Here is a 24,544-nt window from a genome sequence, read left to right on the forward strand (position 1 = left end):
CACGTTATTATTCTGGGGGCGGAAAGCAGCATTACTCAGAGCCAGGATTGCTAATAACACACTAAATATAGCACTTCCCATCTCCAGAGTACTTTCTGAACTCTAGCTCATAAGCCCTAACCCCCTCCGGAGGCAGGGGCCAGGGCGCTGGCTGGCATCGCTGTGCGGGCAGGGATGCCAGGAGAGTGATGGGACGACGTTCCCTGCGGATGCTCCTGCCTGGAGGCACTTCCCATCGTGGTGGAGGGAGCAGGCATTGGGTCAGTCCCTCCTGAGCTTGCCCAGGTTGAGGGGGACAGGGACGGCAGCCTGAGGCCCCGGGGCGGGCGGGCAGCGCGGGACGGGCTCCTGCAGCCTCTCGGTGATGGTGGGAAGCGACTGCTTCTCCCACACGCCCTGCAAGAGAGATCGGTACCGTGAGACCACATTGGGATTTCGGGTATTTGGAGGCTCTGTGTTTCTCCCTGCTTGTAAAAATGAAATGATCTTTAACATTCAAAGTGTTTTTAGCCCAAACCAGGATGTTTTCTTACGAGGTGTTACTAATTATTTGTATTGCAGAAGCACCTACTCATCCCCCTGGCGACGCAGACGTCTGCGGTGCACCACATTGCACAGACCCACCACAGTTAGGGAGTTTCTGCCCCAAAAAGTGTTACCCACCAAATCAGATGGAGACAACCCAAACCAGGGAGTCCCACCGACCTGCTGTGCTCTCAGCCCAGCCTTGAAAAATGCTCTCCACCAGGTATTGGAAGGAAGGGTGGTTGGAGGCAACGTTTGCAGTGTGCCAGCATGGATTTCATGTGCAGCTGCCGCAAAACGGGAGGGACGCAGCAGCCTGGATGTGGTGCCGCGGGGCAGAGCCGGGGAAGGGCTGTCACAGCCATCAGGGCTCAAGGTGACCACAGCCAGGACAAAGCCCCCAGCTCCGTGCGTGCATGGGGGCACCTTGTCTTGGGGATGCTCCCTGCAAGGAGCGATCTGCTGGAGTCAGACAGTGCCGAGGGCTGAGCCCGCTGGGCAGGATCTAGCTCAGATGTGACGTGTTGGTCCGGGTTAGTGGCCGGGTGAGACGCGGGCAGGGGCTGCGAGGGCAAAGGGGGGCTCAGTCTGGGCTGAGCTCCGGTTCGGCGATGCAACGGTTTGGCTGCCGGCTGCGCGCTCATGCAGAAACGTCAGCGAGAGGCTGAGCTGCAGCGTGAGCAGGAGGAGGGAGGTCTGGAGAGGAGAGGTAGAGCCGTGAGTCATCAGCAAGAAGATGAAAGCTGAATTTATGTTTTCAGATGAAATTCCTTTTAGTATGTCAAGCGAAACAGGCCAGAGCCTGCACCAGCACAAGGAAAACCCTGGGGAAAGGGATGGAGGGACCCTCCCAAAGCACACGGGGAGTGACCGGAGAGGGGAGGGCATTGCAGGGAAGCACCAGCTGGAGAAACGACTATTTTCCTGTACCCTTATGGCTTAAGAGAGCAGTAAAGCATGTTTAGGGTGTGCCTGCTCCAGGGCTCGGCCCCAGCCCCGAGCCCATCTGCTGTGGCACTCTGCCCCGCCGACATGTCCCAAACCCTGTGCTAGCACCTCACCAGCGCCCTGCTTTTGGGGTAGATCGAAGGTATTTGGAGTGTCTCAATAGTGGTTGTTTGCAGTGCTTTTGGGTGGAGATATGAACATAGAGAGTATAGAGAGCTCACTGCGAGCCCTCGCAGGTGCAGGGGACTTGGGGACAGCGACATCCCCGCAGCCACTCACAAGTGTTACCTTGAGATTTTGCCAATAATTAACAGCACTCAGTCCTTCCAGAAAGCTCGTCAAGTTTGGGATCGCTGAACTGCAAAAACACGAGCTTAATTAGAAGCTGGTGCTTTTCTCTTGGCAGAAACAGTGTGGAATAAATGAGATGTCTTAAAATCAGGCTCGCTCTGAAAGCACCAGCAGAGCAGGAGGGGCAGCTCAGCTCCTTCGCCCTCGCTGCGATGCTTGTGACCCACTTTGTGCCGGCATCGGCTCTGCTCCGCTCCAGTCTCTTCCTGGCCGCTCCCCAGACCTCTCTGGAACCAAGAGAGTTGCTTGGGCCGTAATTAAGAGGCTTAATTCATAATTCTGCTGCTGCACAAAACTTCTATGCCACTTCTGTCTCTGCAGCAGAGCTCTGCATGGCCGAGGGATGCCGAGTCTCCTGTTCCAGGGAACTGGAAGGGTTTCTGCCCCCTCCAGAGCAGACTTTGCTAAAGGGGTTTTACCAGGGCAGAAAGCTGATGGTCTTTCCTGCAATCAGCTCGGCATCCTCCGGCGCTGCGGTGGTGTCCTGGTTTCAGCTGAGATTGAGTTAATTTTCTTTAGAGTGGCTGGTATGGGGCTATGTTTTGGATTTGTGCTGAAAACAGTGTTGATAATACAGAGATGTTTTAGTTGTTGCTGCACTAGCCAAGGACTTTTCAGCTTCCCATGCTCTGCCAGGTGCAGAAGAAGCTGGGAGGGGACACAGCCAGGATAGTTGATCCAAACTGACCAAAGAGGTATTCCATACCACATGACATCATGCTCAGTATATAAAGCTGGGGAAGAAGAAGGAAGGGGGGACATTTGGAGCGATGGCGTTTGTCTTCCCAAGTAACCATTACGCGTGATGGAGCCCTGCTGTCCTGGAGATGGCTGAACACCTGCCTGCCCATGGGAAGTAGTGAAGGAATTCCTTGCTTTGCTTTGCTTGCGTGCGCGGCTTTTGCTTTCCCTATTAAACTGTCTTTATCTCAACCCTCGAGTTTTCTTACTTTTGCTCTTCCGATTCTCTCCCCCATCCCACCAGGGGGGAGTGAGCGAGCGGCTGTGTGGTGCTTAGCTGCCGGCTGGGGCTAAACCACGACAGGTGGATAGCACTGGATCCAGAAATTGCATGTCATGTAAGTTTATTACACTGATAAATGGCGTCGGGAGCTGATGGTGATAGGGACCATCAGTAGTTTTAAAACTTCATCACCATCATCGTCATGACCATCATCGCTGGGCCTGTTTTTTCTTTAAAGACCTCACGGCCCTTTATCCTTCATGTTTTGCTGGATCGCCACATTTGGAGACTGCACAGATGCTGCGTGTAATGAGCTTGCTCTGCTGGGTCCTGATATAATTTGCCAAAATCCTAAAAACCACCTCACGTTTCTCCTTGGTCCTGGAGCTAGCCCTGCTTTAATGCTCAGTGAAAGTAGCCTCAAAATCGCTTTATGCAAATGCATCTCCTAATTGAATCTGGCCGAGGACATCCTCAGCGGGCTCATGCTGTGTTGTTTTAAGCACCAGGTTTGGGCTGGGCTCAGCGTCCTGCTGATGCCAGGGCTCCCCAGGCAGCACCAGCTCCTTGCCCTGAGCCCACTGGGTGCAGCCATGTCCTGAGCACCAGAGACCTGACTGTGACGGTGCACTTCCCCTGCCCCGGACCTTTATCTCCTGCAACCCTGCCCAGGTGATAACCACCAGTGGTGATTGTAATGGATGCATCTGGTCACGATGGCTGCATCGGCTCAAAGTGGCTTCAGGAGACAGATAACAACACAATAGCCTAGGGCTACTGTGCAATGTGCCCACCGAAGAAACTAAAATCTGTGGTCGGCATGCAAATATGACTATGGGTCAATTATCTTATCCCCTGTAAATAGTGAGCAGCCCAAGAGCCCTTTGAGCTCTCCTGCACGGCAGCGGGCTGCACGCCAGGATCTCCCCTTGAGCAGGGACGCCTCTCAAGGTTACTCCTCAAGGTTGAGAGATTCCTTGCCGCAACAGATCCTCGGGAAGTGACTAACAGCATGCTAAACTTTGAAATCTTAGCTAAGTGATATAAAGGATTGATTGTGCACATATAATCCTTTAGACTTAAACCGTTGACCAAGTCTGGGACTAGGACTGGATCTAGCCGCACCTAGACTCCTCTCTGAGAAGGAGTTTAGAAAGCAAGGGGATCTTTTCCGAACCTCAGGACTCAATGGAAGGGTCTCCCTGACAGTTTTGTCTGAGCCTGTCCTCTATGCAGTAAATAACCAAGTGTGCCTCGCCATCGAATCTTGTTAAAACACTGTCGCATTGAACTTTGTTAACTCCCTATCCTGTATCAATAAACTATATTTTTAAACTGTATTTTTACTTCTCTCTTGCGAGTGAAGTGCACTCTCACTCCATCCGCGACACTGACCCATCTCATCATGGTCACCCTGCGGCACAGCTCTGCCCAGCTGCTTTTTACCTACGGCCAGGAGTTATGCTGTGAAGCTTTGGTTGTGAAGCTATACGTACCGGGAACCGGACGGCTGAGGATTTGTTGCAGTGCATCGAAATCGGAGCAAAGCCGTAGAGGGATTTCAGCATGTCTCTGTTGAACATGTTCCAGGGGATGGAGAAAAACTGCTGCGGGATGGAGACCTGCGGGCATGTGCAGACCTCCTCGTCGTTAAACCTGGGGCAGGAGAAAAGCCACGCTGAAACGCATCGGTGCTGTCCCCTTTCAGCGCTGGATGTGTCTAATTCCTCCCCGCCTAAAGCTTGGCCTGGAACGGCTCCGAAGTCGGTGCTGGGAGCAGGGAGAGCCTAGCGCAGCCGGCACCTGCGGGGGAAGATTTGGGGCGAGCGGGACTGCCCGTGAGCAGGACACCCTGTGCCAGGTCAGCATCTCGCCCCTCTCATCGTGGGTGAATGAGCTGCAGCCTGCTTCTCTGGCAGGGATGCTTGGCGTCTATCTTGGGTTATAAGAAGTACTTTGCACATAAGCACTTGGCCATGCACTGACTTTTGCTGGGAAGTCCCTCCCCAGGAATGCTCTCCCTTCCCGGCGGTTCTCACTACACAGCCATCCTTAAAGCCCTGGGTTTGGCTACCTGCTCTGGACAGGACCGTGCTCCAGCACCGAGCCATGGCTCCCGAGTCCCGCACCGCCTGAGTGCCCCTGCATACCTACTGCACAGTCAGCGCCTCAAACCCCACTTTTTAAACTTTTTTCCAGTGTTACTAGCAAAGGGCCCTGCGATGGTCCCTCTCCCCTCAGCACCGCTGTGCAGGGGCTCTGTACCTGTTCACGAGGGTGAAGTATCGGTGCAGGTAGCCTGGGTCCACAGCGCTTTTGCACAGCTCCAGCTGCGTCTGGGGGTAGTAGTGCACGTAGTTGACGCACATCTCCTCCAGGATGCCAAACCCGCCCTGCGGCACAGACACAAACGTGCTGGCAGCGGGGTCCGGCTCTGCCCTGCCAGGGCTGCACAGGCAGCGGGGAGGGCAGAGGGGCTGCAAAGGCACAAAGTTCACACCTGTATGTGCACCCGTGCACATACACATACATATATATATATATATATACACCCCCCTTCAGATGCATGGGATCAGCTGCAATCTGCTCATCTGCCCATCCGCCCTTTATGCAAGGACAGACCTTCAGGCTAGATCGTGTGGTTTACATTAAAATGCAGATTTCCTATAATCCCTCTGCTATATTTAGCTTTGTCCCTGTTGATGGTACCTCTGACAGGCTCTTTTTTTTTGCTGCCTATGTAAGAAAATAACATGCACTGTCAAAAAGTGCCACTTCTCTTTAATTACAATTAATCCCCGGTGGAACAGTTTGTGATGGGAATTAGAGTGACACATGCTACTTCTCAATTAGCACCTTAACATCCCCGCTGCAGGCAGCAGAGCCTCGTGGGCTCGCTTCTTTACTGCCCTCCCTCTGTTTTCTGGCTGTGATTCAGCCCGGGTTCATGCAGGTGCTCACTTTGTGGGTGCCCCAACCCTGGGGTGCAAACACACGCCAGCCCCACGCGGGCAGGTGAGCTCGCCCCAGCACTCACCACGGTGGCTCGGCTCCGGTCCTCCGTGTTGTACGTGCAGGTCGTGATGAGTTCGTCGCCCTGGGGGGTTGGAACACAGACACGTGTAGGTGTGAGAGTGCAGAGCTTCCCCTCTCCAATCAGCAAATTTGGGGAGCGGGGAGTTTGTAACGTAGCAGATCTCTGCTCTCTGTCGAGGTGCCAGCCTGCGGGCAGCCTGCTTCCCCACCAGCACCCGCCACGGTGCCACAGGAGCATTTGCTAAACTTGCATCCCCTGCGGACATTCCCTAGGGCCATATCCCAGGGATGGTGTTTCCTCCTTTCCTCACTTTCTAAGGATTTCTGCAGGGTTGAAGCACCAAAAAATATGTACTTAGGCAACATTTTGAATCGGCAAACCTGTACCCAACTTGATGGCACAGCTGCCTCCCCGTCCACAGCTGGTGCCAGGGCCCGCGGGGACACCCCGGAGCACAGCCCTGGGTATGGCTTCAATGGGCGGTGAGGCTTTGAGCAGCCTCCTGGGACACGACGGCTCCTGGAGGTGCCCTCCGCTTTGCAGCCGGGTCCGTCCTCCCCTGTACAGCCCCGGGGAACACTCAGCCTCTGTTTTACCACCCATTCCCACCACATTCGCTGCCGAATCTCTTTTCTCCTTCCCCCAAGCAAGGAGGGAGGGGGCACCTGCAGTGCATGCATGGTTTGCCCTCACCCCTCCCCCGAGGAGCCTCCCTCTGCTAGAGGAAGCCCAGCTAAACTAGATGCTTAATTTAGCTCCTGGAACGGTTCGGTTGCCCACACACCATTTTGGTGCCATATGAGATGGGTCCTGGTGTCCCTGAGGCATCTGTGAGGAGGTGGCAGGTATGGCCCGGGGACCGCAGGGAGCGTGTCCTCCTGCAGCCCCCCGGGAGGTCCCAGATGGCAGCGGGTGCCAGCGCGTGGGCAGGGGCTGCCGGCGGCGGAGGGGGTGAGGCGGTGTAAAGGAGTCGGGGGTCTCAGGGCCGTGGGATCAGGGGAAGCTCTTGCACTATTTGGAAGCCACTGTGGTTTTTGGAGCCACTTACCGGAAAAACTGCAACCACCTCCTTCAGCATGCGGATCTCCTGGGAGGGAAGGAAAGGGGCCGCGTCAGAGCAACGCCGTGGTGCTGTGCCCGGGGCAGCCCCGTGGGTGACGTCCAGCCGGGACTGCCCGCTGCCCCTGCAGACCCCTGTACCTGGAAGTGAGGGCTGTAGTGACCGTCGGCATTCACGACCTGCCGCTCTCTCCCGTCCCGGGACAGCACTGTCACCACTTTTCTTCCTGCCAGGTGAGTGTGGAGCTGGGAGGCGAAGATGTGGATGCCGGCAGCAGGCAGAGCCTGAGGGAAGGATGGCTCAAGCCCCCGTGCCCAACCCTGTCCCTCTCCCGCACATCCCCTTGCTCCATGCTCGAGACCGGAGCGAGCTCCATGCTTGCTCCCTGCGCTGGCTCCCGCGCGGGGGTTTGGGGATTGCTGTGCCGTTGGGACAGCGTAGAAGTGAGCTCCCTGCAGAGGGAAAGATGCTCGGTCCGCTGCCAAATCCAGTGTATGTGCTGCCGTGCCCTAAGTCAGCAGGAGCAGCTGAGCCGGACGCTGCTTGCTTCCTTGCATTCGTTAGTGGTGGCACAAATGGTTCCTTTTGGGTAGGCCCTACAAAAACGTCCACTAAAAATTCCCTGAGAGCAAGGTGGGCATTTTGAAACTGTCCATGAGAGAGCTCTTGGCGAGCTCCTCGGAAGCAGAGGCCAATCTTCCCATCTCCGTGGAGGGAAGCACCGCCGAGGCACGGCCAGCTCGGCAGTAAGTTTTATGGGAATGGTACCCCGGGGAGCTGGAGCAGATGGCTCCCCAGGAGAGCTGCTTCGAGGGGGATTCAGTGCATCCCAACCAGCTGCTCGCTGTTTGTTGTACACGGCAGATTTTTCTTTCCAGTGCAACCTCATGGTAAGGGGTTCGGGGAGTTTAAAACTGGGAATTGGGAGCCTGGAGCTCGGTGCCGTATCACCGCTGCCTGGGTCCTGGGAAAAATTGTTTGCAACCTCTCTCCTCCGAGGCGAAGCCGGGGCGGAGAGGACGGGCACTCACCAGCCGGGTGCACTTGTCGGTGCAGTACCCTGTGAGGACGAAGGCATCCTCGCCCGGGGGAATGGCCATCACTGGCGTGTAGACCAAGCCCAGCTCCATGATGCCAGCATCGTAGCGTCGCAGGGTGGCCGTGTAGTAGAGGCGGATCCCCGAGGAGTCGTGGCGACCTGCCGGGCAAGAGGACGAGGCTGCAAGTCACCGTGGAAGAAGTGAAGGCTGCAGGGACAAGGTCAGACGTGAAAAATGATGCTGTGCTGTGGGTGTGGGGAGAGGTGCTCCGGCCTCTCACTCGCAGCTTGCTTTATGTGTGCAGTTTTTGCTCTTTTAAAATCCTAGATACACAAGTCTTTACTGAGCGGCCCCAAACACACGCCTGGTCCCCTAGAGAGGTCACCAACCTGAGGTCGAATTGCTCCCAAGGGAGGTAAGTAGTGCCTTTGGAGAGCCCAAAGCAGGAGGACAGATCATGGGGTGCTTTGGAGAGCTCCCTCATAAATATGGCTCATTGCATCTTTAACTGATAATTCCAAATAATTAAGGCCATGCTGTTATTGGGGGCCTGGGAGGCGGAGAAATGCATGTGGAGCAAGTACTCCTTGCGTTTGGAAAGCTTCTGGTCTCTCTTGCATTTGAGATGGCTCCATTTAACCTCCCCCAAGGAGCTGGTGGGAGCCATGGTGTGCCCCCGGCAGATGCTGACCGTGGGGCAGGCAGAGGCAGCAGCGAGCTCTGCTGAGATGCGAAGCCAAGCTCTGGCTCTCATTTGCCCCCCAGCTTTGCGAGCAAAGGGAAAGGGCAGGTTCAGGAGGTCAGAGGGGTTGAGGCTGGCCTTGAACCCTCTGTCTCTGGGCTGGAGCCCACCCAGGGATAAGAATAACGGGGGAGACACTATTGGTTAACACACAAAAGCAGATAAATTATGAAAGACGTGAGCTCTGTATTTATAGACGTGTTTCTTCTCGAGTTGCCGAATGTGCTATGATTGATCTACAGTACATATGCTCTGGTCTCCTAAAAATATACTTGGGTAGTCAAGAAGCTACTTGTTTTTATGTAAATGAAGAAACTGGGTTGTTTGGAATCCTTTTTTTTTTTTTAAATGTGTCTCCTGACAATGTTACCGAAGCAGGAGTACCAGTAAAACAACATCTAAATTCCCCCATCCCCAGCGAGGCTGGTGCTTCGGTGACTTCGGCACCGCTGTTGCTCTTGGCTCTGAGCTCAGACCCACCACCACGCACAGAAACTGGGGGGACACCCAACACCCAGCTAAATAATGGTGTTGCCTTGGAGCATTGCCCTGCACGAACGATGTGTAGGGGCAACTTTCTGCCTGGGGGGCTGCGGGCTCAGCCAGGCTCCCTTCCCTGAGCCTCCCTCCGCATGCATGAGGATGGGGTCCAGCCTCTGGTGAGGATGACTTCGCTGAGACCAGAAAGGCAGCAGCATGGTGGGGATTTAACATATTTCTCCCACTAGCGCAGATCTGGACCATGAGGTCTCCAGAAAGTTGCAAACAGGGCTCTGATTTTGGCCAAGTTTTCTTCTGTATGAAGCCCTCCTGGCAGGGTGGCAGTGCCTGCTTACCCAGCCCTCCTGCCACTGCCTCGCTGGGGAGGCACTGGGCATGGCCACGCGCCCACTCACCTTTGAACACCAGGGGATTGTGGTAATGAATCTCGAGGCGCAAATATCTGGAGGAGCCCGGGCCACCGAAGGCAAGACCTGCTTCTTCGGGGTAGTAGAAAGCCTGGAAGCAGAGGGAGGGTGTTAGGGGAGCGGTGGGGTGGCTTTCCTGGGGACAAGGCTGAAAAGCCTAAGGGAAATGTCTGGGCATAATCCCGACCCCCACTGTGGGCTGAGGGACATGATTTGTGCTCTTGGTTGTGCTTCGTGAGCTGGTCTTGCTTCAAAAGGCTTCTCGCAAGCCGGCATGCACGTGCAATGGCATAACCACTGAGCAGGGGCATCACACCGATTTACGGCACCGAGGAGGTGGGCTGGGGCGAGGTGGAAACTCAGACACATCTGGGGGGAGCTCAGGCAGGGCTGGACACAGATCCCAGCAGAGACCGGGGCTGGGGCAGCCCTCATGGGACAATCCCAGGATGGGATTGGGAAGGGTTGGGTGGTAGCAGGAAAGCGCCCAGGAGCAAAGCTTTCACCCAGCACAGTGGGTCCCATCTTGCACCCACCTGCGCTCCCATGGCCCACGCTGCAAGCACGTGCCTGCAGTAGTTGAGCCGGTCTGGCTTCATCTTGGAGTCGCAGGGCCCATTGTAATGGGGGAAGCTGTCAAACTCAGCAGCGCACTGGAAGACTTCCATGTGGTGGACCAGGGCCTCGTTGCCCGCTGTGATCACTGGCTCGTACTGCAAAGCAGTGTCCAAGAAGGAGGACACGTTAAGACCGTTTGCCGAGAGCCCATCCCCGGGGGCTGCTCTCTGTGCAGGCTCCACAAGGAGCCCAAGGCAGGTATGTCTGCTATCCGTTACTGAATGGGAGACAGTTTCTGCCGCGCGATGGGGAGGGAAGGTTGCTCTGGGCATGAGGTACCAAGGGCCAAGAGCTCTTGGCTGGCTTTGGGACCAACGCAGAGTCCACCAGAGCCCATGGAGAAACATCTCATCCCTTCTCCAGTGACAGATGCACCTGATCAGCAGAAGATCTCGGTCTGCTTTGTGATGACCGAGTCCTTTGCCAGTTTTGCAGGGCTGAGGTGACCCTAGGGACATGGCTTTTTCCTAAAGAGGGTCCTGGCCACGTTGCGGTAGCTCTGCCTGCAGCTCTTGGGTTTCATTTCTAGCCAACAGCTGCTTGGGGCATGGGGAGTGGGATTTGGGGTAGAAAGAGTGACTTCAAATAAGCCTGAGGAACAGCTCTGGCTAAAAGCGCCAGCTGTAGAAATGATCTGCAGCAGCAGGAAGGTATCAGGAGTTACGCACTTTTTACTTACACACAGATGATTCATTTCACACCATCTGTTGGAGAGAAAATCCTCCTTCTGAGTTTTCCTTTGCAACGCCATCTCTTCCCTATAAATCACTAAGCACTCACTTTGGCTCGTGTGTCAGGTTTTCCCTCTCCCCGTTGTGTGGTTTTGACTCTGGGTGTGCCAGGTCATCTGCCGAGCCACCTCCGTGCCTGCTGGGGCGATGCTCTCCCAGCAGCTCGTGACGGGCAGTCGGACTGGCGTTACGCCTGCCTTTCCCCGGTGCTAGGCTGCCTGCGGGTTTCTGCCTCTCCTGTGTGGGAGGTGACCCAAGCATGTGCAACACGTCTGGGCAATGCACACAAGTTGCATTTATGTCTGTAACCCTTTTTTGTTGTGGTTTTTTTGGAGTATGCCTAATCTTTTAGAAGCCAGTTCATATCCTGGCTCACTCTGCCCTGCTCTCCCCAGTCCTGGTCCTTTGTTTCCCATGTTTATATATTCCTCGTGGCTCGTCGTGTGCCATAATCCTGCCACGGGTCTCTTCTTGATGGCTACAGCTCTGCCTTCTGCAGGGGGTCAGCTCTGAGCCTGCCCTGGTATCTGCTCGATGTGCCAGGTGGAAAGTCACCACCTTGCCACCTCCTGCTGAGAAATTTCTGATTTGGGGTTCTCTAGGAGACATGAGGATGCTACTGGCTGGTGGGATGGCTATGGGAGATGTTTTGGTACCACGTTAGGGAAGACGTATGGGTCTGAAAGCCTCCCTGTGACGGGGCAGGAAAGAGGTGGACTTTGCAGAAGGGCTGAATGTGAACGTGATTGCTGATCTGCACTGGGGAAAGCAACCCTCTTCTCCTGCCTCTTACCATGATAATGTGATGTTTGGGGAAGCCGTCTGGGAGCTCTGCCATGTAACACCAGTAGGTTGTCTCCTGGCTGGGAATGACAATGTCGGGGGCCGTTATCTCCATGGTCTTCATGTCACTGGGCAGTTCAGGGATGGTGATGTTGGGCTTTAGCAGCTGCACCCTCTGCAGTCCCCTGTGGATGGCAGAGATGTTGATGGCTTGGAGGGAATGGACCGGTTTCTCCAGGATCCCGTAGATAAGGTGCACGGTGCCATCCTGAAGCGAGAGCAAAGTATATCTGGTAGTTTTTCATGCAGCAACTTGAACTGCATGGACTATTAGCACCAGTATTGGTGGCATGAGTCCAGGAATGGGCCTCTTGACCCATCCCCAGATGGGAAGCCACCTTGACTTCACCAGTAGCTCACTTTGCTGGTCTGTCCCAGAAAGACTGTAGATTTGGGGGCATTTCTTTGGCTAACATGATCACAGAGGGTTTCCTACCAGTTGGGAGAGGCTGAAAAGTTTTCCCTAGATAGCATCAGTTTTAAACTTAAGGAGTTAATACTATTGTCCTCACACCTCTCCCCTGCCCATAAGGGTAATGTCTCCTCTCTGCTTCTTCAGAGCCCCTTGTCCCTCCTGACCTCCAGGCTGGGATGGCCATGTCAGTTTAGGACTCATCCCACCCTAAACTCTGGTCCTGGCAATGGCCATGGGCAGCAGCCTGGGGAGGAACAGCAGAAACAAAACTTGTCCCTGAAGTCCTCCCTTTCTCCCAGCTTCTGTTGGGGGGTACCGCGAGAAGCTGTGCTGAAAGTCTACTGCAAGCAAGGAAGGTGCTGCTGAACCCAGTGAGCTCTGGACAGGAGATAAGGAAGAAAGGAAAAGAGAATAATTTTCTCTTAAAGGATCAGAGAATAAAGACCTGCAAGTCTTTTCCCGGTTCACACACAGATTTTTTTTCCCTCCAGGACTCTCCATGTTTTGGCAGACAGTAGACGTTCTCACCACAAGACAAGCTTTTGAAAACTAGCAACAAAAACTCAAGGATGCTCTGTGCCCACGTTGGCTTGAAAATATCCTGCCCGCCAAAGGCTTTCATCTGAAATGAGCCTGGTGCCGATTCCTGCCCGCACCCAGGGTCCATGGCTGAGACCCCAAAGCTCTTTGACATCCCCGCTGGGAACATTTCCCCCACGTCCTGTCTCGGGGGGGAGCAGTGAATGCAGACCAGGAGAGACTTCACCGAACCACACACAAGCACACCGCAGCAGCTCTGTTTGCCGTCCCTTTGCTCTGGCTCCTGCCAAAACCCTCCTCTTTGCCTCCCGTTGAACAACACCAACACCTCTTTGTAACACTCCAAACAGTTGGCTCCAGACTGCAAACCAGAGTGATGCAGGAGGGTATTTATATAGACCTAACACATGCTTAACAGGAGCGGATGATGCAAACGAGCTAAAATCTACACTTTACAGAGGTTTATAAGGGGTTGTAAATAGATCGTGCCAAACATTACTCATGTTCCAGGGCTGACATCTGTAGCACGCTTCCTTTCTGCCCTAGACAGCACAAACGCCTGATGCTGTCCCCAAAACAAAACACCGGTCAGGTATAACCATGCAGGTTGGGGTTTGGAGCTCTGCCCCAGGGCTGGGATGGGGCTGGGATGTGCTATAGCGGGGTGAGGGCGATGCCGTACCTCTATAAGGTAGTCCTTGGGGTCACAGGTACTGAAGGCTCTTCTGAAGAGGAGGTAGAGCCCCTCAGGAGCCCTCCGAGCCCCGAGGAGCTGGTAGTCCTGCTGCGAGTCCATGTGGAGCTGCCCCTTGGCATCGCTCCAGGCATCCTGCGGGAGGAAGAGCACCCTGCTAAGCCGGGAGCCTCCGCTGGCCCCGCTCAGCCCGAGGAGCCCACGGCGGTGACCTCCAGTGGTACCGCGGGTCGTGAGGTCCTCCTTCTGTTCACCCTCCGCGTCCCAGAGGTGGAAGGAGCCTTTGTTTTGGTTGCCCCGTGCTGCCCTCCAGCAGCCCACAGACAGAGCTGTGCCAGCGTGGCCCCTGCCGTGAGCCCCTTGGTGCTCGGCACAGGCAGACCTGTGAAATGCGTGACCCGGCATTAATAAATAGTCTGCAGAAAGACCTTTACAAGTTGAGATGCGACTGGGGGAAAGGAGGTGGGGGGAGGAAAGCCCGCAGGGACACGTGAAGGTGTTGCATCAGTCTGTGCTGCGTTTTGGGTGTATTTGGCTGGGGGGACATTCGGGGGGGGGGTGACGTGCTCTCCAAGAGCCTTGCCACAAACCAGCTGCTTACAATTTAAGATCAGACCCTTGCTGGGCTGTAGTGTCAGGCCTAGAAAGCACTACCCCTCTTCAAAATCCTTCATTTGTTGTGACCAGATTGTTTCGGCAGCCCAGCAAGGCCTCCCAAAAACTGCTCGCTGTTGATGATGGTGACAAAGCCAGACCGAGAAGCAAAGCAGTAGGTTACTCCTGTGCTGAAGGATTTGAAGGTTTGGAGTATAAAATCCTGCAATAATTTGGATTTCAACAGTGTTGTTTTCTCGATCTTTTGCATCTCCCATTGATACCTTTTGTTTACTGAGAAAAGGCACCTAAGAAGTACCTTGCTGTACATACACAAGTGGCATTGGTTCTCTTATCTTGGGGGAAAAAAACAGAAGAAAAAGAATAAAGCATCTTGGCATCATTTCAGCCAGAAGTATAGAGTGATATTTCGAGAACATATTGTCCTTAGAGGGGGAGAGTAAAATCAGCTACATGAAGCTAGCATGACATTTGTCTTCATAGGAGTATGGTGTGCAAATTAATCTTGTAGTACATGGGGGGTTAAGCAAATTTGGATCTTTTTAACAGCTGACATACTTATCCAGAAGAAAGGCTGCTGGGAGAGAGAAAACCAGGACTGGAGAAATTTATAGAAATCTCCTTGCAGGATGCTGTTCAGCACCAACTGAAAGAGAAAGCCCAAATGCTGCCCGGTGTTTAATTCAGCGCTGTTTGTCTTTCAGTGAGCACGCGAAGGCAGATTAGAAATGATCTTTTATGGTTTTTTAACATGATGCTGTGAAATACTGTAGCATTCGGGCCACCACACATCCTGAATGGCTGGTAATTAGCAGGAAAACAGTACAGATAATAAGCCCTCCTTTTCACCCTTTCATTACACTGCAGATCACATTGCAGCTGATTGTAAAAGAATGTATTTTACAGTTAATTTGAAGTAAGCAGAGAGGTAAAATTTAACTTACTGGAAAGCCTCACATGGGGAAAAAATGTGAATTGCTTTCTGCAGCCGAGCGCAATTGCAATAAGCCTAACCTGGTGGTCTGGGGATGGGTAGCTGCCGGACAGCACGGGGGTAGTTACTGTAACTGCAGCCCAGGCGGAAAGACAAACCAAACAAGAACCTGGACAAACGGACTGTGTCAGAAAGGACAGCGATTTGCAGTAGCAAAATCAAAGAGCAAAATTAGAAATTAGTTCCCCCCTCCATCTACTACCGCCAGGCATTTACATACCGCCCAAATACATTTGCATGTTTAATTTCTGATAACGCCGCGCCGCTGGCAGGCAGCCGTCAGGTCGTGTTTTCCTGTGTCCCGTTGATTTCTGCGATAGCGTCGAACGCGACTCGCAGCTGGGTTATTGGTGCTGGCAGGAGCAGCCTTTCCGGTTGATAACTTTTGCACCGTCTCAAAGTCATTAACAGGAGTCTGCGGTTAATTTTTAATGTGACTGACAGCAGCGCACAAGTGAACCGAGTTGTTGAAGCATCCTGCACGTGTGTGCGTGTGAGTGTGAGCGGGGGTGTACAACCATCTATTGGAGCTCTTTGCAGCTCGGCATAGCAGAGCCGTCCAGGGGTTGGTTCCGCTCAGCCTTGCTGATGTGCTGCTGGATTTATTCTTTTCTCTTTGGGTTTAAGATCCTATGCCAAACCCATAGCGTAGACCTGATCTGTTGCTCCCTCTGGGATAGAAACCCCCAAGCCCTTTTGGACCACTTTTTGCCCTGAGCAGCAGCAGCGGTCCAGCGTGTGCCGAGCCCTGGACCAGCCCCACTCTTTCAAACCACGAGCCAGATTCACCCGTGGGGAGGCAACCCCAAAAGCAGCCACGCAAACACAGAAGTGACTCACCCCAAAATAGGAATTGTGCCCGTCGCTCCAGAGCACAGCCAGGTCCGCGTTCTCGAACTCGCCCCTGTCCGACATCCCGAAGAGGAGCCCGAACTGCAGGTCCCTGACGAGGAGCTGGAAATACACGGCTTGCTCGGGATAGCTGACATTCCAGGAGAGCTCAAGCAGCCCCTGGGGATCGAGGGGCACCTTGTAGGGAAAATCACTCCCGCGGGGTGCCGAGCCCTGCAGGGCCACCACCAAGATGACCAGGAACACGGCGATCATGGTGAAGTACATGGATGCCACTTCCCGCAGCTTGAAGCTGGGGCAGGGGCAGGGCTTGCTCCCAGAGGTCTGCATGCTGGGCAGGACGGCACCCGCCTGCCTGGCTTTGCCCATTTATGCGCTGGCCCTCCTGGGCAAGCCGGGTGAGCGATACTCTTTAATTGCATTTGGTTGTTGGGAAATTGGATTGTTGTATTGACCCCCCCCACCTCCTGGCCAAACACTTGTCATTTGCTGCCTCCCTTTAATTGGCTCTAATTGCACATGGACATTATCAATAGCAATTGAATTCGACTGGGCTGATGTTATTCGCTCTTAAATCTTCCTTAGTGGCTGGAAAGGGCTGTTTACTCGCAAGCTGCTCTTCCTGAGCCCTGCGTGGACATGCTCTGCCCTGCTTGTGGTGCCACTCGCCCAACTCTGCAGGGCGAAAGCTCTGGGATAGCCCCGGGAGCAACCCCAGCCACAGCCCCCATGTCCCCCAGCCTGGGATCACTTATCACCCAAAAGGTGGCCAGACTAGGGGGGGATCAAATCCCAGGGTCAGCTGCCTGACGGACACAGAGTCCTGGTCCTGCTCCCTGCCCATGCTCTTCTGGGTGCAGGTCGGGGTATCACTGCGTGCATCCCCGTTTGATTTTTGCTCCTCTGAGTGACCACGCAGGTCCGTGGCTTGCAGGTCAGCCGGCCCCAGCACACCCTGGGGACCCCCCGGCTCCCCCAGCCCTGTTGCCGCTCAGCCTGTGCCAAGGTCTGGCTGCACGTTCCCTCCCAGAGGCCCCGCCAATGGCACGAAGCCCGGGGAGCCGTTTCTGTGTTTGTTTATTTATTTTTGGAGGCTGGCCTCCCTGGGGACATGTTTGCATGAGATGCTGCCGAAAGCTGAGCCAAGTCAAGTGATGCGGAGCTCCGTGGTCCTTTAGTCGCTGCTGGGTTTAAAATTAACCTTTCCGAGGCGACTGTGGTGTCATTTGCTGGAGCTCTCGCGGGTCTCAGAGCAGGTCCAGAGGGAGGATCCCAGGAGAAGACATGTCCTTCCCGTGCTTTGGGTGGTGGCAATGGTGCCTTCTGCTCCAGTGAGCCAGCCCGATAGCTCAGCCGGAGACGGTGTGGGAGATGGCTGTTCTCCTCCCATCTCAGCCTCCATCCATTTTTTTAACCTGTTAATAATAGTTTTACATGTAATCGTGATCACACCTCCAGGAAAATGCTGCAAGAGTTTATTTTAGCAGGGTAGAGATGGCCTGGCAGTGCTGAGCTGGGGTCCTGGCATCTCATGGGGTCTTTCCTGCGCACCCCGGCGTTGGAGACAGCCTCACAAACTCCGAGCAGCCGGGGACAGAAAGGGTACAAACCAGAGCAGAGTCACCCCAGCTTGTTAATGCTCAGAGAAATAAAGGAAGAAAATTAGAATGAACGGCACGTTATGAGCAGCGTGCCGTATCGTTCATCGGAGCGCCTGGGAGGACGCGGGGAGCGTGAACGGACTCAGCTGGGATGGCTGGAGGAGGCAGCTACCGGGGACTGCAGCGAGGAAGTATCTTACTGCTGGGGAGCGTGAACTCCTTCTCCACGGGGATGTATTGCCGGTGGAGGGCACCTCAGGGACTCAATTTAGTTTTCCAGGTGGAAGATTACATTTTTGGTTAATAAATGTCATGGGAACAGAACTCAGCCCTTCTCAGCCTCCTGCCCCGGCAGCTCCAAGGCTGCTCTTCTCCCCCATCCAGCAGTGCCAGGGAATGGCCCCCTCGCCCCGGTGGCCCCGGGGGCTTGGCAGCGCTGGCATTGCCCGGATTTCACCCCCGAGAGCACCTGGGACAAAGACGAGCCCAGCGGTGCTGCCCCGGGTCTCCAGTCCCGCGGTTGCTGAGGTCGTGGTGACCCAAGTGCAGGTGAATGTCCCTGTCTGCTTGTGTTTTCCTCCTGGGGGTTTCTCATTGGTGTGGTACAGAGTTTAGCACCGGGTGGCCAGCACCTGGGATGTGCTCCTCTTCTCAAATAGCATTACTCTGGAATGGGACAAGGAGAGAATATCCTCCCTGCACTGATTATTTAGATAATTATCCCATGAGGCTGAGTATCTCAGGAATAAGAAGGCAAATGGGAGATGCTGCAGGCTTTGAGATTTGCTCTCCTGCTTTTCTAACAATGCAATTAGCACAAAGGAGCCCTGATCATGAGCAGGGCCTTGTCTGAGCTCCCAGGCGTTAAGTAATATTGACAGTGTTTAGAAATATTTTCCCTGCAAAACTAAATGCCAGAGAAAATGCTGATTTCCCCCAAACAGCCAGAAATGAAACCCTCTTTTCTTTTCTTTTCTTTTCTTTTCTTTTCTTTTCTTTTCTTTTCTTTTCTTTTCTTTTCTTTTCTTTTCTTTTCTTTTCTTTTCTTTTCTTTTCTTTTCTTTTCTTTTCTTTTCTTTTCTTTTCTTTTCTTTTCTTTTCTTTTCTTTTCTTTCTTTTCTTTTCTTTTCTTTTCTTTTCTTTTCTTTTCTTTTCTTTTCTTTTCTTTTCTTTTCTTTTTTCTCTTCTCTTCTTTTCTCTTCTCCTCTCTTCTCTCCTCTTCTCTTCTCTTCTCTTCTCTTCTCTTCTCTTCTCTTCTCTTCTCTTCTCTTCTCTTCTCTTCTCTTCTCTTCTCGTCTCTTCTCGTCTCGTCTCTTCTCTTCTCTTCTCTTCTCTTCTCTTCTCTTCTCTTCTCTTCTCTTCTCTTCTCTTCTCTTCTCTTCTCTTCTCTTCTCTTCTCTTCTCTTCTCTTCTCTTCTCTTCTCTTCTCTTCTCTTCTCTTCTCTTCCTCTTCCCCTCTTGCCTTTGTGTGATTTATTTCTGGACCTTCCAAACCCAGCACAGCATTTAAGCAAAAATAAGGATCCCCATGCAAAGCCCAGCTCCTCTCACATCCTGGTTTGGCTCCCATCGAAGGTCCTGCCTACCTGGACCTTTGGGGATGTGAAGTATTTGTTATTGCTTTGCTTTTGTAGCAGCTGGGACTTTGGCTCCAGTTTAAAGATACCTTTTGTCTCTCCCCCTCCCCCTTCTCAGTTGTTTAAAGTCTGATGTATTCTCTTTCGGTTATTAACTTTTCTACGTTAATTGGAATTATAATGAACCGCCTCAAGCTCTTTGATACACACACACTGCCTTGCTTTAGTCTCGGAGTTTGTAATCTTGTTTTATTAATGCCAGCTCACGTGACAAGCGAAGCTCTCAGATGCTTTCTGTGCGGAGTCCCCTCCGGTCCCCTCTGGGTCTTGGGTTTCACTCGTGGTCCTTGCAGCAATGTCACGGGGGCAGATCCACGTTTCCCAGCCTGTGTAATGAGAGGAAATAGTTTCAGCTCACTGCCCGGGTGTTTTAATGAATCATCAGCGTGTGCATCTCTACGTTAAATTTGATGAGGTTTTACTGTCCTAAGACACAACCGTTACCCAGGAATGCGGCAATTGATCAGGAGCGTCTCTCCTTGCCAGGTGACCTGCCGGTTAGAGGTTTTGGTCTCTCATTCAGCTTTATCAGGCAAAAGGCCAAAGCAGAGAGAAAGCCGGAGAGCTGAGCTCTCCCAGACGAGCGCGTCCCTTGGCCCCGTGGGAGCAGTGACCCCAGTACACAGCCCGGCCGCACACCAGACCTCCTGCTGCTGCTGGTGTCAGCTTTGAAAGCACATGGCCGGACAGCTTAACATGCGGGAGGTCATTAGAGCCACCTGGAAAGGCTCCCACCCTGACAGCTCTTGGGGCCGTACTCACAGGAGGTGAGAACCAAACCCCCGCGGTGCCCCGGGCTGGGTCTGCAGCTCCATGGCTCAAATGATCCACAGCTCTGCTCATCTTCCTGAAGGAGCAGCATCCCCTCCTTTGCCTGAGGCTCCTGGGCTCGTTCCTGGACGTGCTGTGCTCTGAGATCCTTGTCTGAAAGCATCAGATGGATGTTCCTCGTCCTCCAGCCCTGGCTGCTTGGGTAGACGTCTGGCTGCGTTACAAAAGCCCCTGGGAACAGATTTTTGCCTTGCCCCATTTCTAACCTCCTCCAAGCACAGATTCACCCACTTCTCCTCCTCTCTTGGCTTTGTTTCCTCATCGTAAAGGGAAAGAAGCTGAGCTGCCAGCATGGCAGGAAGGCAAATGATCCTCACCGGGGGGCGGGAAGGGGTCCTTACCTAATGAGTTCTGCCTCCATCTATTAAAGATGAAACCCCAGGTTGCTGGCATATGCAAGTGGAGCCCCTGAGCTTTCCTGTACAGAAGGAATTTGCGGTGGAACAGCATAACACAGGCAGGTCAGCTTGAAAACAGCTGAACTTTGCAGATAAGCAGTGAGAATGTATTTAAAGAGAAAAAAATTATGTATATCTCTCTCTCCCCCCTTCAGTTTCTCCCCAGTCGTTGCTCATAAATCCAGGCAAGGAGCGAGGATCCAGCTTTCCACTCATTGCTCCGGGTGTTTATTTTAAGACTTCAATGAGATGTAGAAATGCCAGTTTCCTGACTCCGAAACTCCGACCGCTCGGGCTGACGCAGAGCGGCTTCCCGTGAGCCAGCTGCCAGGAGGAGCACCGGGAGGGCTGCAGGATGGGAGCCGTGGGTTCAGCCCCTTTCCTCGAAGGCAGAGGGGAGGCAGCAGCTTTCTGCCCACCTGCGAGCTCTCGGTGGAGCTAACGCCGGCACGACTGCGCTGGCACTAGCATGGGAGCATCCTGTGCTGGAGACGAGACCCCGGTGTCCCCATGCACCTCCCTGCCCTGCTCCAGGCAGAGCCTGCCAAACCCCCCTGCAGAAAAGAGCTAGGGGTGCAGTAATGCACAGGCAATACCTGTAGCATGCTTTCAGCCCCCAGAGAAGGGCTATTTTTAATGGACGGTGCTCAGATGTATCCCCCAGGCCCCAGCTCGGCTGTGCTGGATGCCGTACGAACCCCGGCAGCAGCATTAATCCCCCGCCGGGTGTTGCTGGCCCCGTCCTCTGCAGAGCCACACATCCAAACCCTCCTGGTGACCTGCAAAAACTACTGCGGCCTTTCATTGCCACTAACGACCCCGGATGCAAAGCCAGCCCTCAAGGGAGATAAGCTGTGGTTTCCAGAGCCCTGAAAGCAGCAATGCCTGACATTTGTGGCGGGGAGCTCGGGGAAAGCAGCTGCCTCCATCGGCAGGAGAAAAGGGCTGCCTGCCTGGAACAAAGACTGACATACAGGTAAGTAGGTTTAAACACAACTGATGCACCAAATTAGGGATTGAAGCAGGCAGCACCCCTCCGAGCTATAATCCATTGCCTCACTAACATAAATGGAAATTCAATTTGGGAGAGGGCAGGGAGGGAAGGGAAGCTCGCTGTCTGCTCCATCGCGGCCGGGCGCAGCTCTCCGTGCCCCGGGGGCTCTGCCGTTCGCAGCCCCCGTCCGTGGCCAGCCAGCGCCAGGATCGAATTTGCCTGGGTGCTGATGAGGTTAGGCAGTGTCTGACTCAGGCTGGACCCGGCATGGTATGAGAAGGGGGAAGAGAGGGCTGGCACACAGGGGAGATGCTCGTGCGGACAGGCAATCGTGCGGGGTCCCAGGGACCCCTGGCCTCATCAACACTGGGTGCAATTTCTCTGGCCAGATCCACCCCTCACCATTCATACCAAAGCCGTAGAGCCTGGCCCAGCCCCATGGCTCACAGGAACTGTTCGATATACATCCCAGGGTCGGGAGAATTGTTTATTGTCCTTTTAAAAGGATCCTGTCTCAGTCCTGTTCCCATAACAAATCAGAAGGGATCTGCAGGCTGCTCATCGGCTTCGTCGTGTGCCAAGAGGGTGCTGGGGCTGCAAAGCTGAGTTTGCATTTGCCCAACAGAGGCACGAGCGAGTATTTAATGTCTCTATGTCACCTGGGCCTTGCTGGGCCACGCGTGAAGGATTCGGGGTGGGTACCTCTGAGCTGTATTGTTTTGCAGGGGACTGCATGGGCATCTCTGCACGTGACTGCAGCAGTTGCTATTTAACAGCGTACAGCAGATGTGCTGGACGCTTACCGAGACAGGACACTCGGAGGAGACTGTGACCCAGCAGCGGTGGGTGGGAAGAGCCGTTCCATCCTCCTTGCATGTGAGTTTGTGCCTTACAGCACAAGAGCAACAAATGCTGTAATGTCCCCCTTGCTGAGCCTCCGCTCGTTCCACCTTCTTGCTTTCTCCTAACCCGTTTCTCTTTTTCGCCTTCCTCAGGACCAAATTTTCTCCTTCTTACACCAAGTAATGCCCCCTGCCTCATCCCCAGTGAGGACTGCATCCAAAGGGGACCCAGCCCCAACCGTGCAGTCGGACCTTCCCACTGCCACCGGAGGAGTCTCCCCGAATCGGAGACAGAATTGGACCTCAGCTGACCTTTACGGCTTGGTCCCACTGCTCCTGCTCTGGCAGTGGAGGTGAGGACTGCCATGCATGGAGGAGGCTGAGCAGCTTCCATCTCTTCTGCCTCCCCTCTCCAGCCAAGCCATGCACCCGTGGCTCTTCCGCAGCATGCAAGGCGGGCAGATGAGCTGCGCCCAGCCCTGTGCCATGGTGAGCTGGTGATGGGAGAGCAGGGAAAAGGCCAGAGTTAGCGAAAGGAGAGCATCATTTACTCTTTGGGAGGTGCTGCCTCACCAGGCGCTCGAGGCCGGGTGGGCAGCCAGGCCCCTTCTCAGCAGGCTGCTTGGGCAGCTCAGCATCCCAGAGAAATTCCCTCCCCAGTGCTGCCGCAGCTGAGCCACCTAATGAAATCTAGTCGCCTGTGCATGCTATATTAGGGTTACCATGGATATGGTGCCACAAACACTGGGCTGTGGCTTTGTTATATAAACAGGAGAGATTGCCACAAATACCCAAAATATCTGAAAAGGACAGAGGAAGAGACAAAAGCGTTCTCTGGGTTTGTTTATAAAGGGTTGTGTGATCCAGTGGATAATGCCAGTGGGAGGTGGGAGAGATTTGTGGTAGCTTTGAGAAGTGGAGCATAACTGAGCGATAGTCTCGGACTCGATGGCTCTGGAGACTCCCTCCAATCTTCAACAGGATCTTCCCAAAATGATCACAGAAGTGCTGCTGGCTAGGCTGCTTACTGACCCTGCTCGTGCCTGAGAGCTGGGCTCCCTGCAGATCATGGTGTGAAGTGCATCGTTCTTCATGCTCAAGTTCATCCTAGCTGAGCTTCACGTAGATCTTGGCCCTACCCGATTTCTGCCATGTGCAAAGAGATCCTGCTGCCTGCAGCTGGTGGGGGCCAGGACTGGTGATGATGGTGATGATGGTGGAGATATACAGTCATCAGCTCTCCCAGAACTGCCCACGCCTGACCCTGCTCAGCAAGACCATCCAGCTAATCTTGTACCATCTCAGGTACAGAAAGTCCCTTGTACAGTTTGAGGAATCATGTAATTTAAAGAAAAAAACTGCTCTAGAAATGGAGGTGGGATGTAAGGGAGATGGAGACATCAGAGTGGCTAAAATTGTATTGCACTCCCACTCCCCTGCCAATAAAAACACCATAAATAAAGTGGCTTTGCAATAACCATCTCCACGCGTGGTAACACAGATTCACGTGTCCCTGCGAAAGATGCTCCAAGCAGGATAAACCCTGCTCTAGCCTCGTTCTGCAAGAGAGGCACGACAAGCTCGCTCCAGTCCTGTCATGGGGATGGCTTTTCTCTTCCCAGCAGGTGCTACCCCCAAGCTCCAAGTCTCCATCAGTGGCTTCCTCTTCTCATCCTCCATGCTCACCTGTGGGTGACATCCCCAGCCCAGGGCTGCTTCAGATCCCTCGTGGCCTTCCAGATGCGCTTCACCATGGGACGCCGTTCATCGACTTGTTTTCTTTCCTATCGCTCTCCCTGTGAGTCCAAGCAGACATCTTTCCATGCTTCATTTTCTGGCATGTGGTGGAGAATACCAAATTCGGTAAGGAAAGATCTGCTTTATCGTTTAAAAACACACCAAATCCAGTTTTTGCTCTTCAGCTGTACAACACTCGGCCTTGCCCTCCTGCGTTACCTCTCATCCCTGATTTTGCAGCACCCATCTTAATTTTCATCAAGTGACCTCTTGCGTCTCCAGAGTGGTGGGGAAAAGAGTTCTTTGATTTGGTAGGAAACAACAGCAAAAGGAGCTGGGATCTGCTGCGGGCATGGGTCCAGAGGAAGGGCTGTCTGCCATGTGAGTTTTCAAGGGGGTGGGTTGGGGCTGAGCCCTTCTGCGTGGGGCTCTGCTCTTTGATGCCAGCCTTTCTTGTTGATTTTCCTCTGGCCATTGCTTTCTGGCACTAAGCTGCTTCCTGAAGATTACACAGCAAGCCAGGATCAACATCAAGAGGAGCCGATCCAGGCGAGGACGTGGGGCCAAAAGAGCCTGAGGAGTTTGAAGACGGAGCTTTATCAGCTTAGCGAAAGGGTTGGCACATTA

General features: G+C 53.8%; 1 protein-coding gene across 1 annotated transcript; it reads right to left on the bottom strand.

Annotated features, from left to right (window-relative positions):
• Positions 1–261: 261 nt before the first annotated feature.
• Positions 262–16,207, bottom strand: DBH (dopamine beta-hydroxylase). The gene is made up of 12 exons (XM_072883467.1): positions 15,866–16,207; positions 13,405–13,551; positions 11,718–11,975; positions 10,112–10,288; positions 9,564–9,666; positions 7,917–8,083; positions 7,026–7,169; positions 6,874–6,912; positions 5,826–5,885; positions 5,054–5,181; positions 4,285–4,444; positions 262–396 (listed from the first exon to the last, which is right to left on the bottom strand). The coding sequence occupies exons 1-12, from the start codon at positions 16,205–16,207 to the stop codon at positions 262–264; spliced, it is 1,860 nt and encodes a 619-aa protein (XP_072739568.1).
• Between the last annotated feature and the right edge of the window lie 8,337 nt (positions 16,208–24,544).

Source organism: Ciconia boyciana, chromosome 18, assembly GCF_034638445.1.
Source record: "Ciconia boyciana chromosome 18, ASM3463844v1, whole genome shotgun sequence".
In the NCBI taxonomy this organism is placed as follows: domain Eukaryota; kingdom Metazoa; phylum Chordata; class Aves; order Ciconiiformes; family Ciconiidae; genus Ciconia; species Ciconia boyciana.

What these genes read in the sequence shown, in the direction of transcription:
- DBH (XM_072883467.1), bottom strand. Translation starts at nt 16,207, where the DNA reads ATGCAGACCTCTGGGAGCAAGCCCTGCCCCTGCCCCAGCTTCAAGCTG. An exon ending in GGCACAATTCCTATTTTGGG is followed by an intron (nt 13,552 to 15,865) that starts GTGAGTCACTTC and finishes TTCCTCCCGCAG; the next exon opens with GATGCCTGGAGCGATGCCAA. An exon ending in CCTCAGCCGTCCGGTTCCCG is followed by an intron (nt 397 to 4,284) that starts GTACGTATAGCT and finishes TCTCTCTTGCAG; the next exon opens with GGCGTGTGGGAGAAGCAGTC.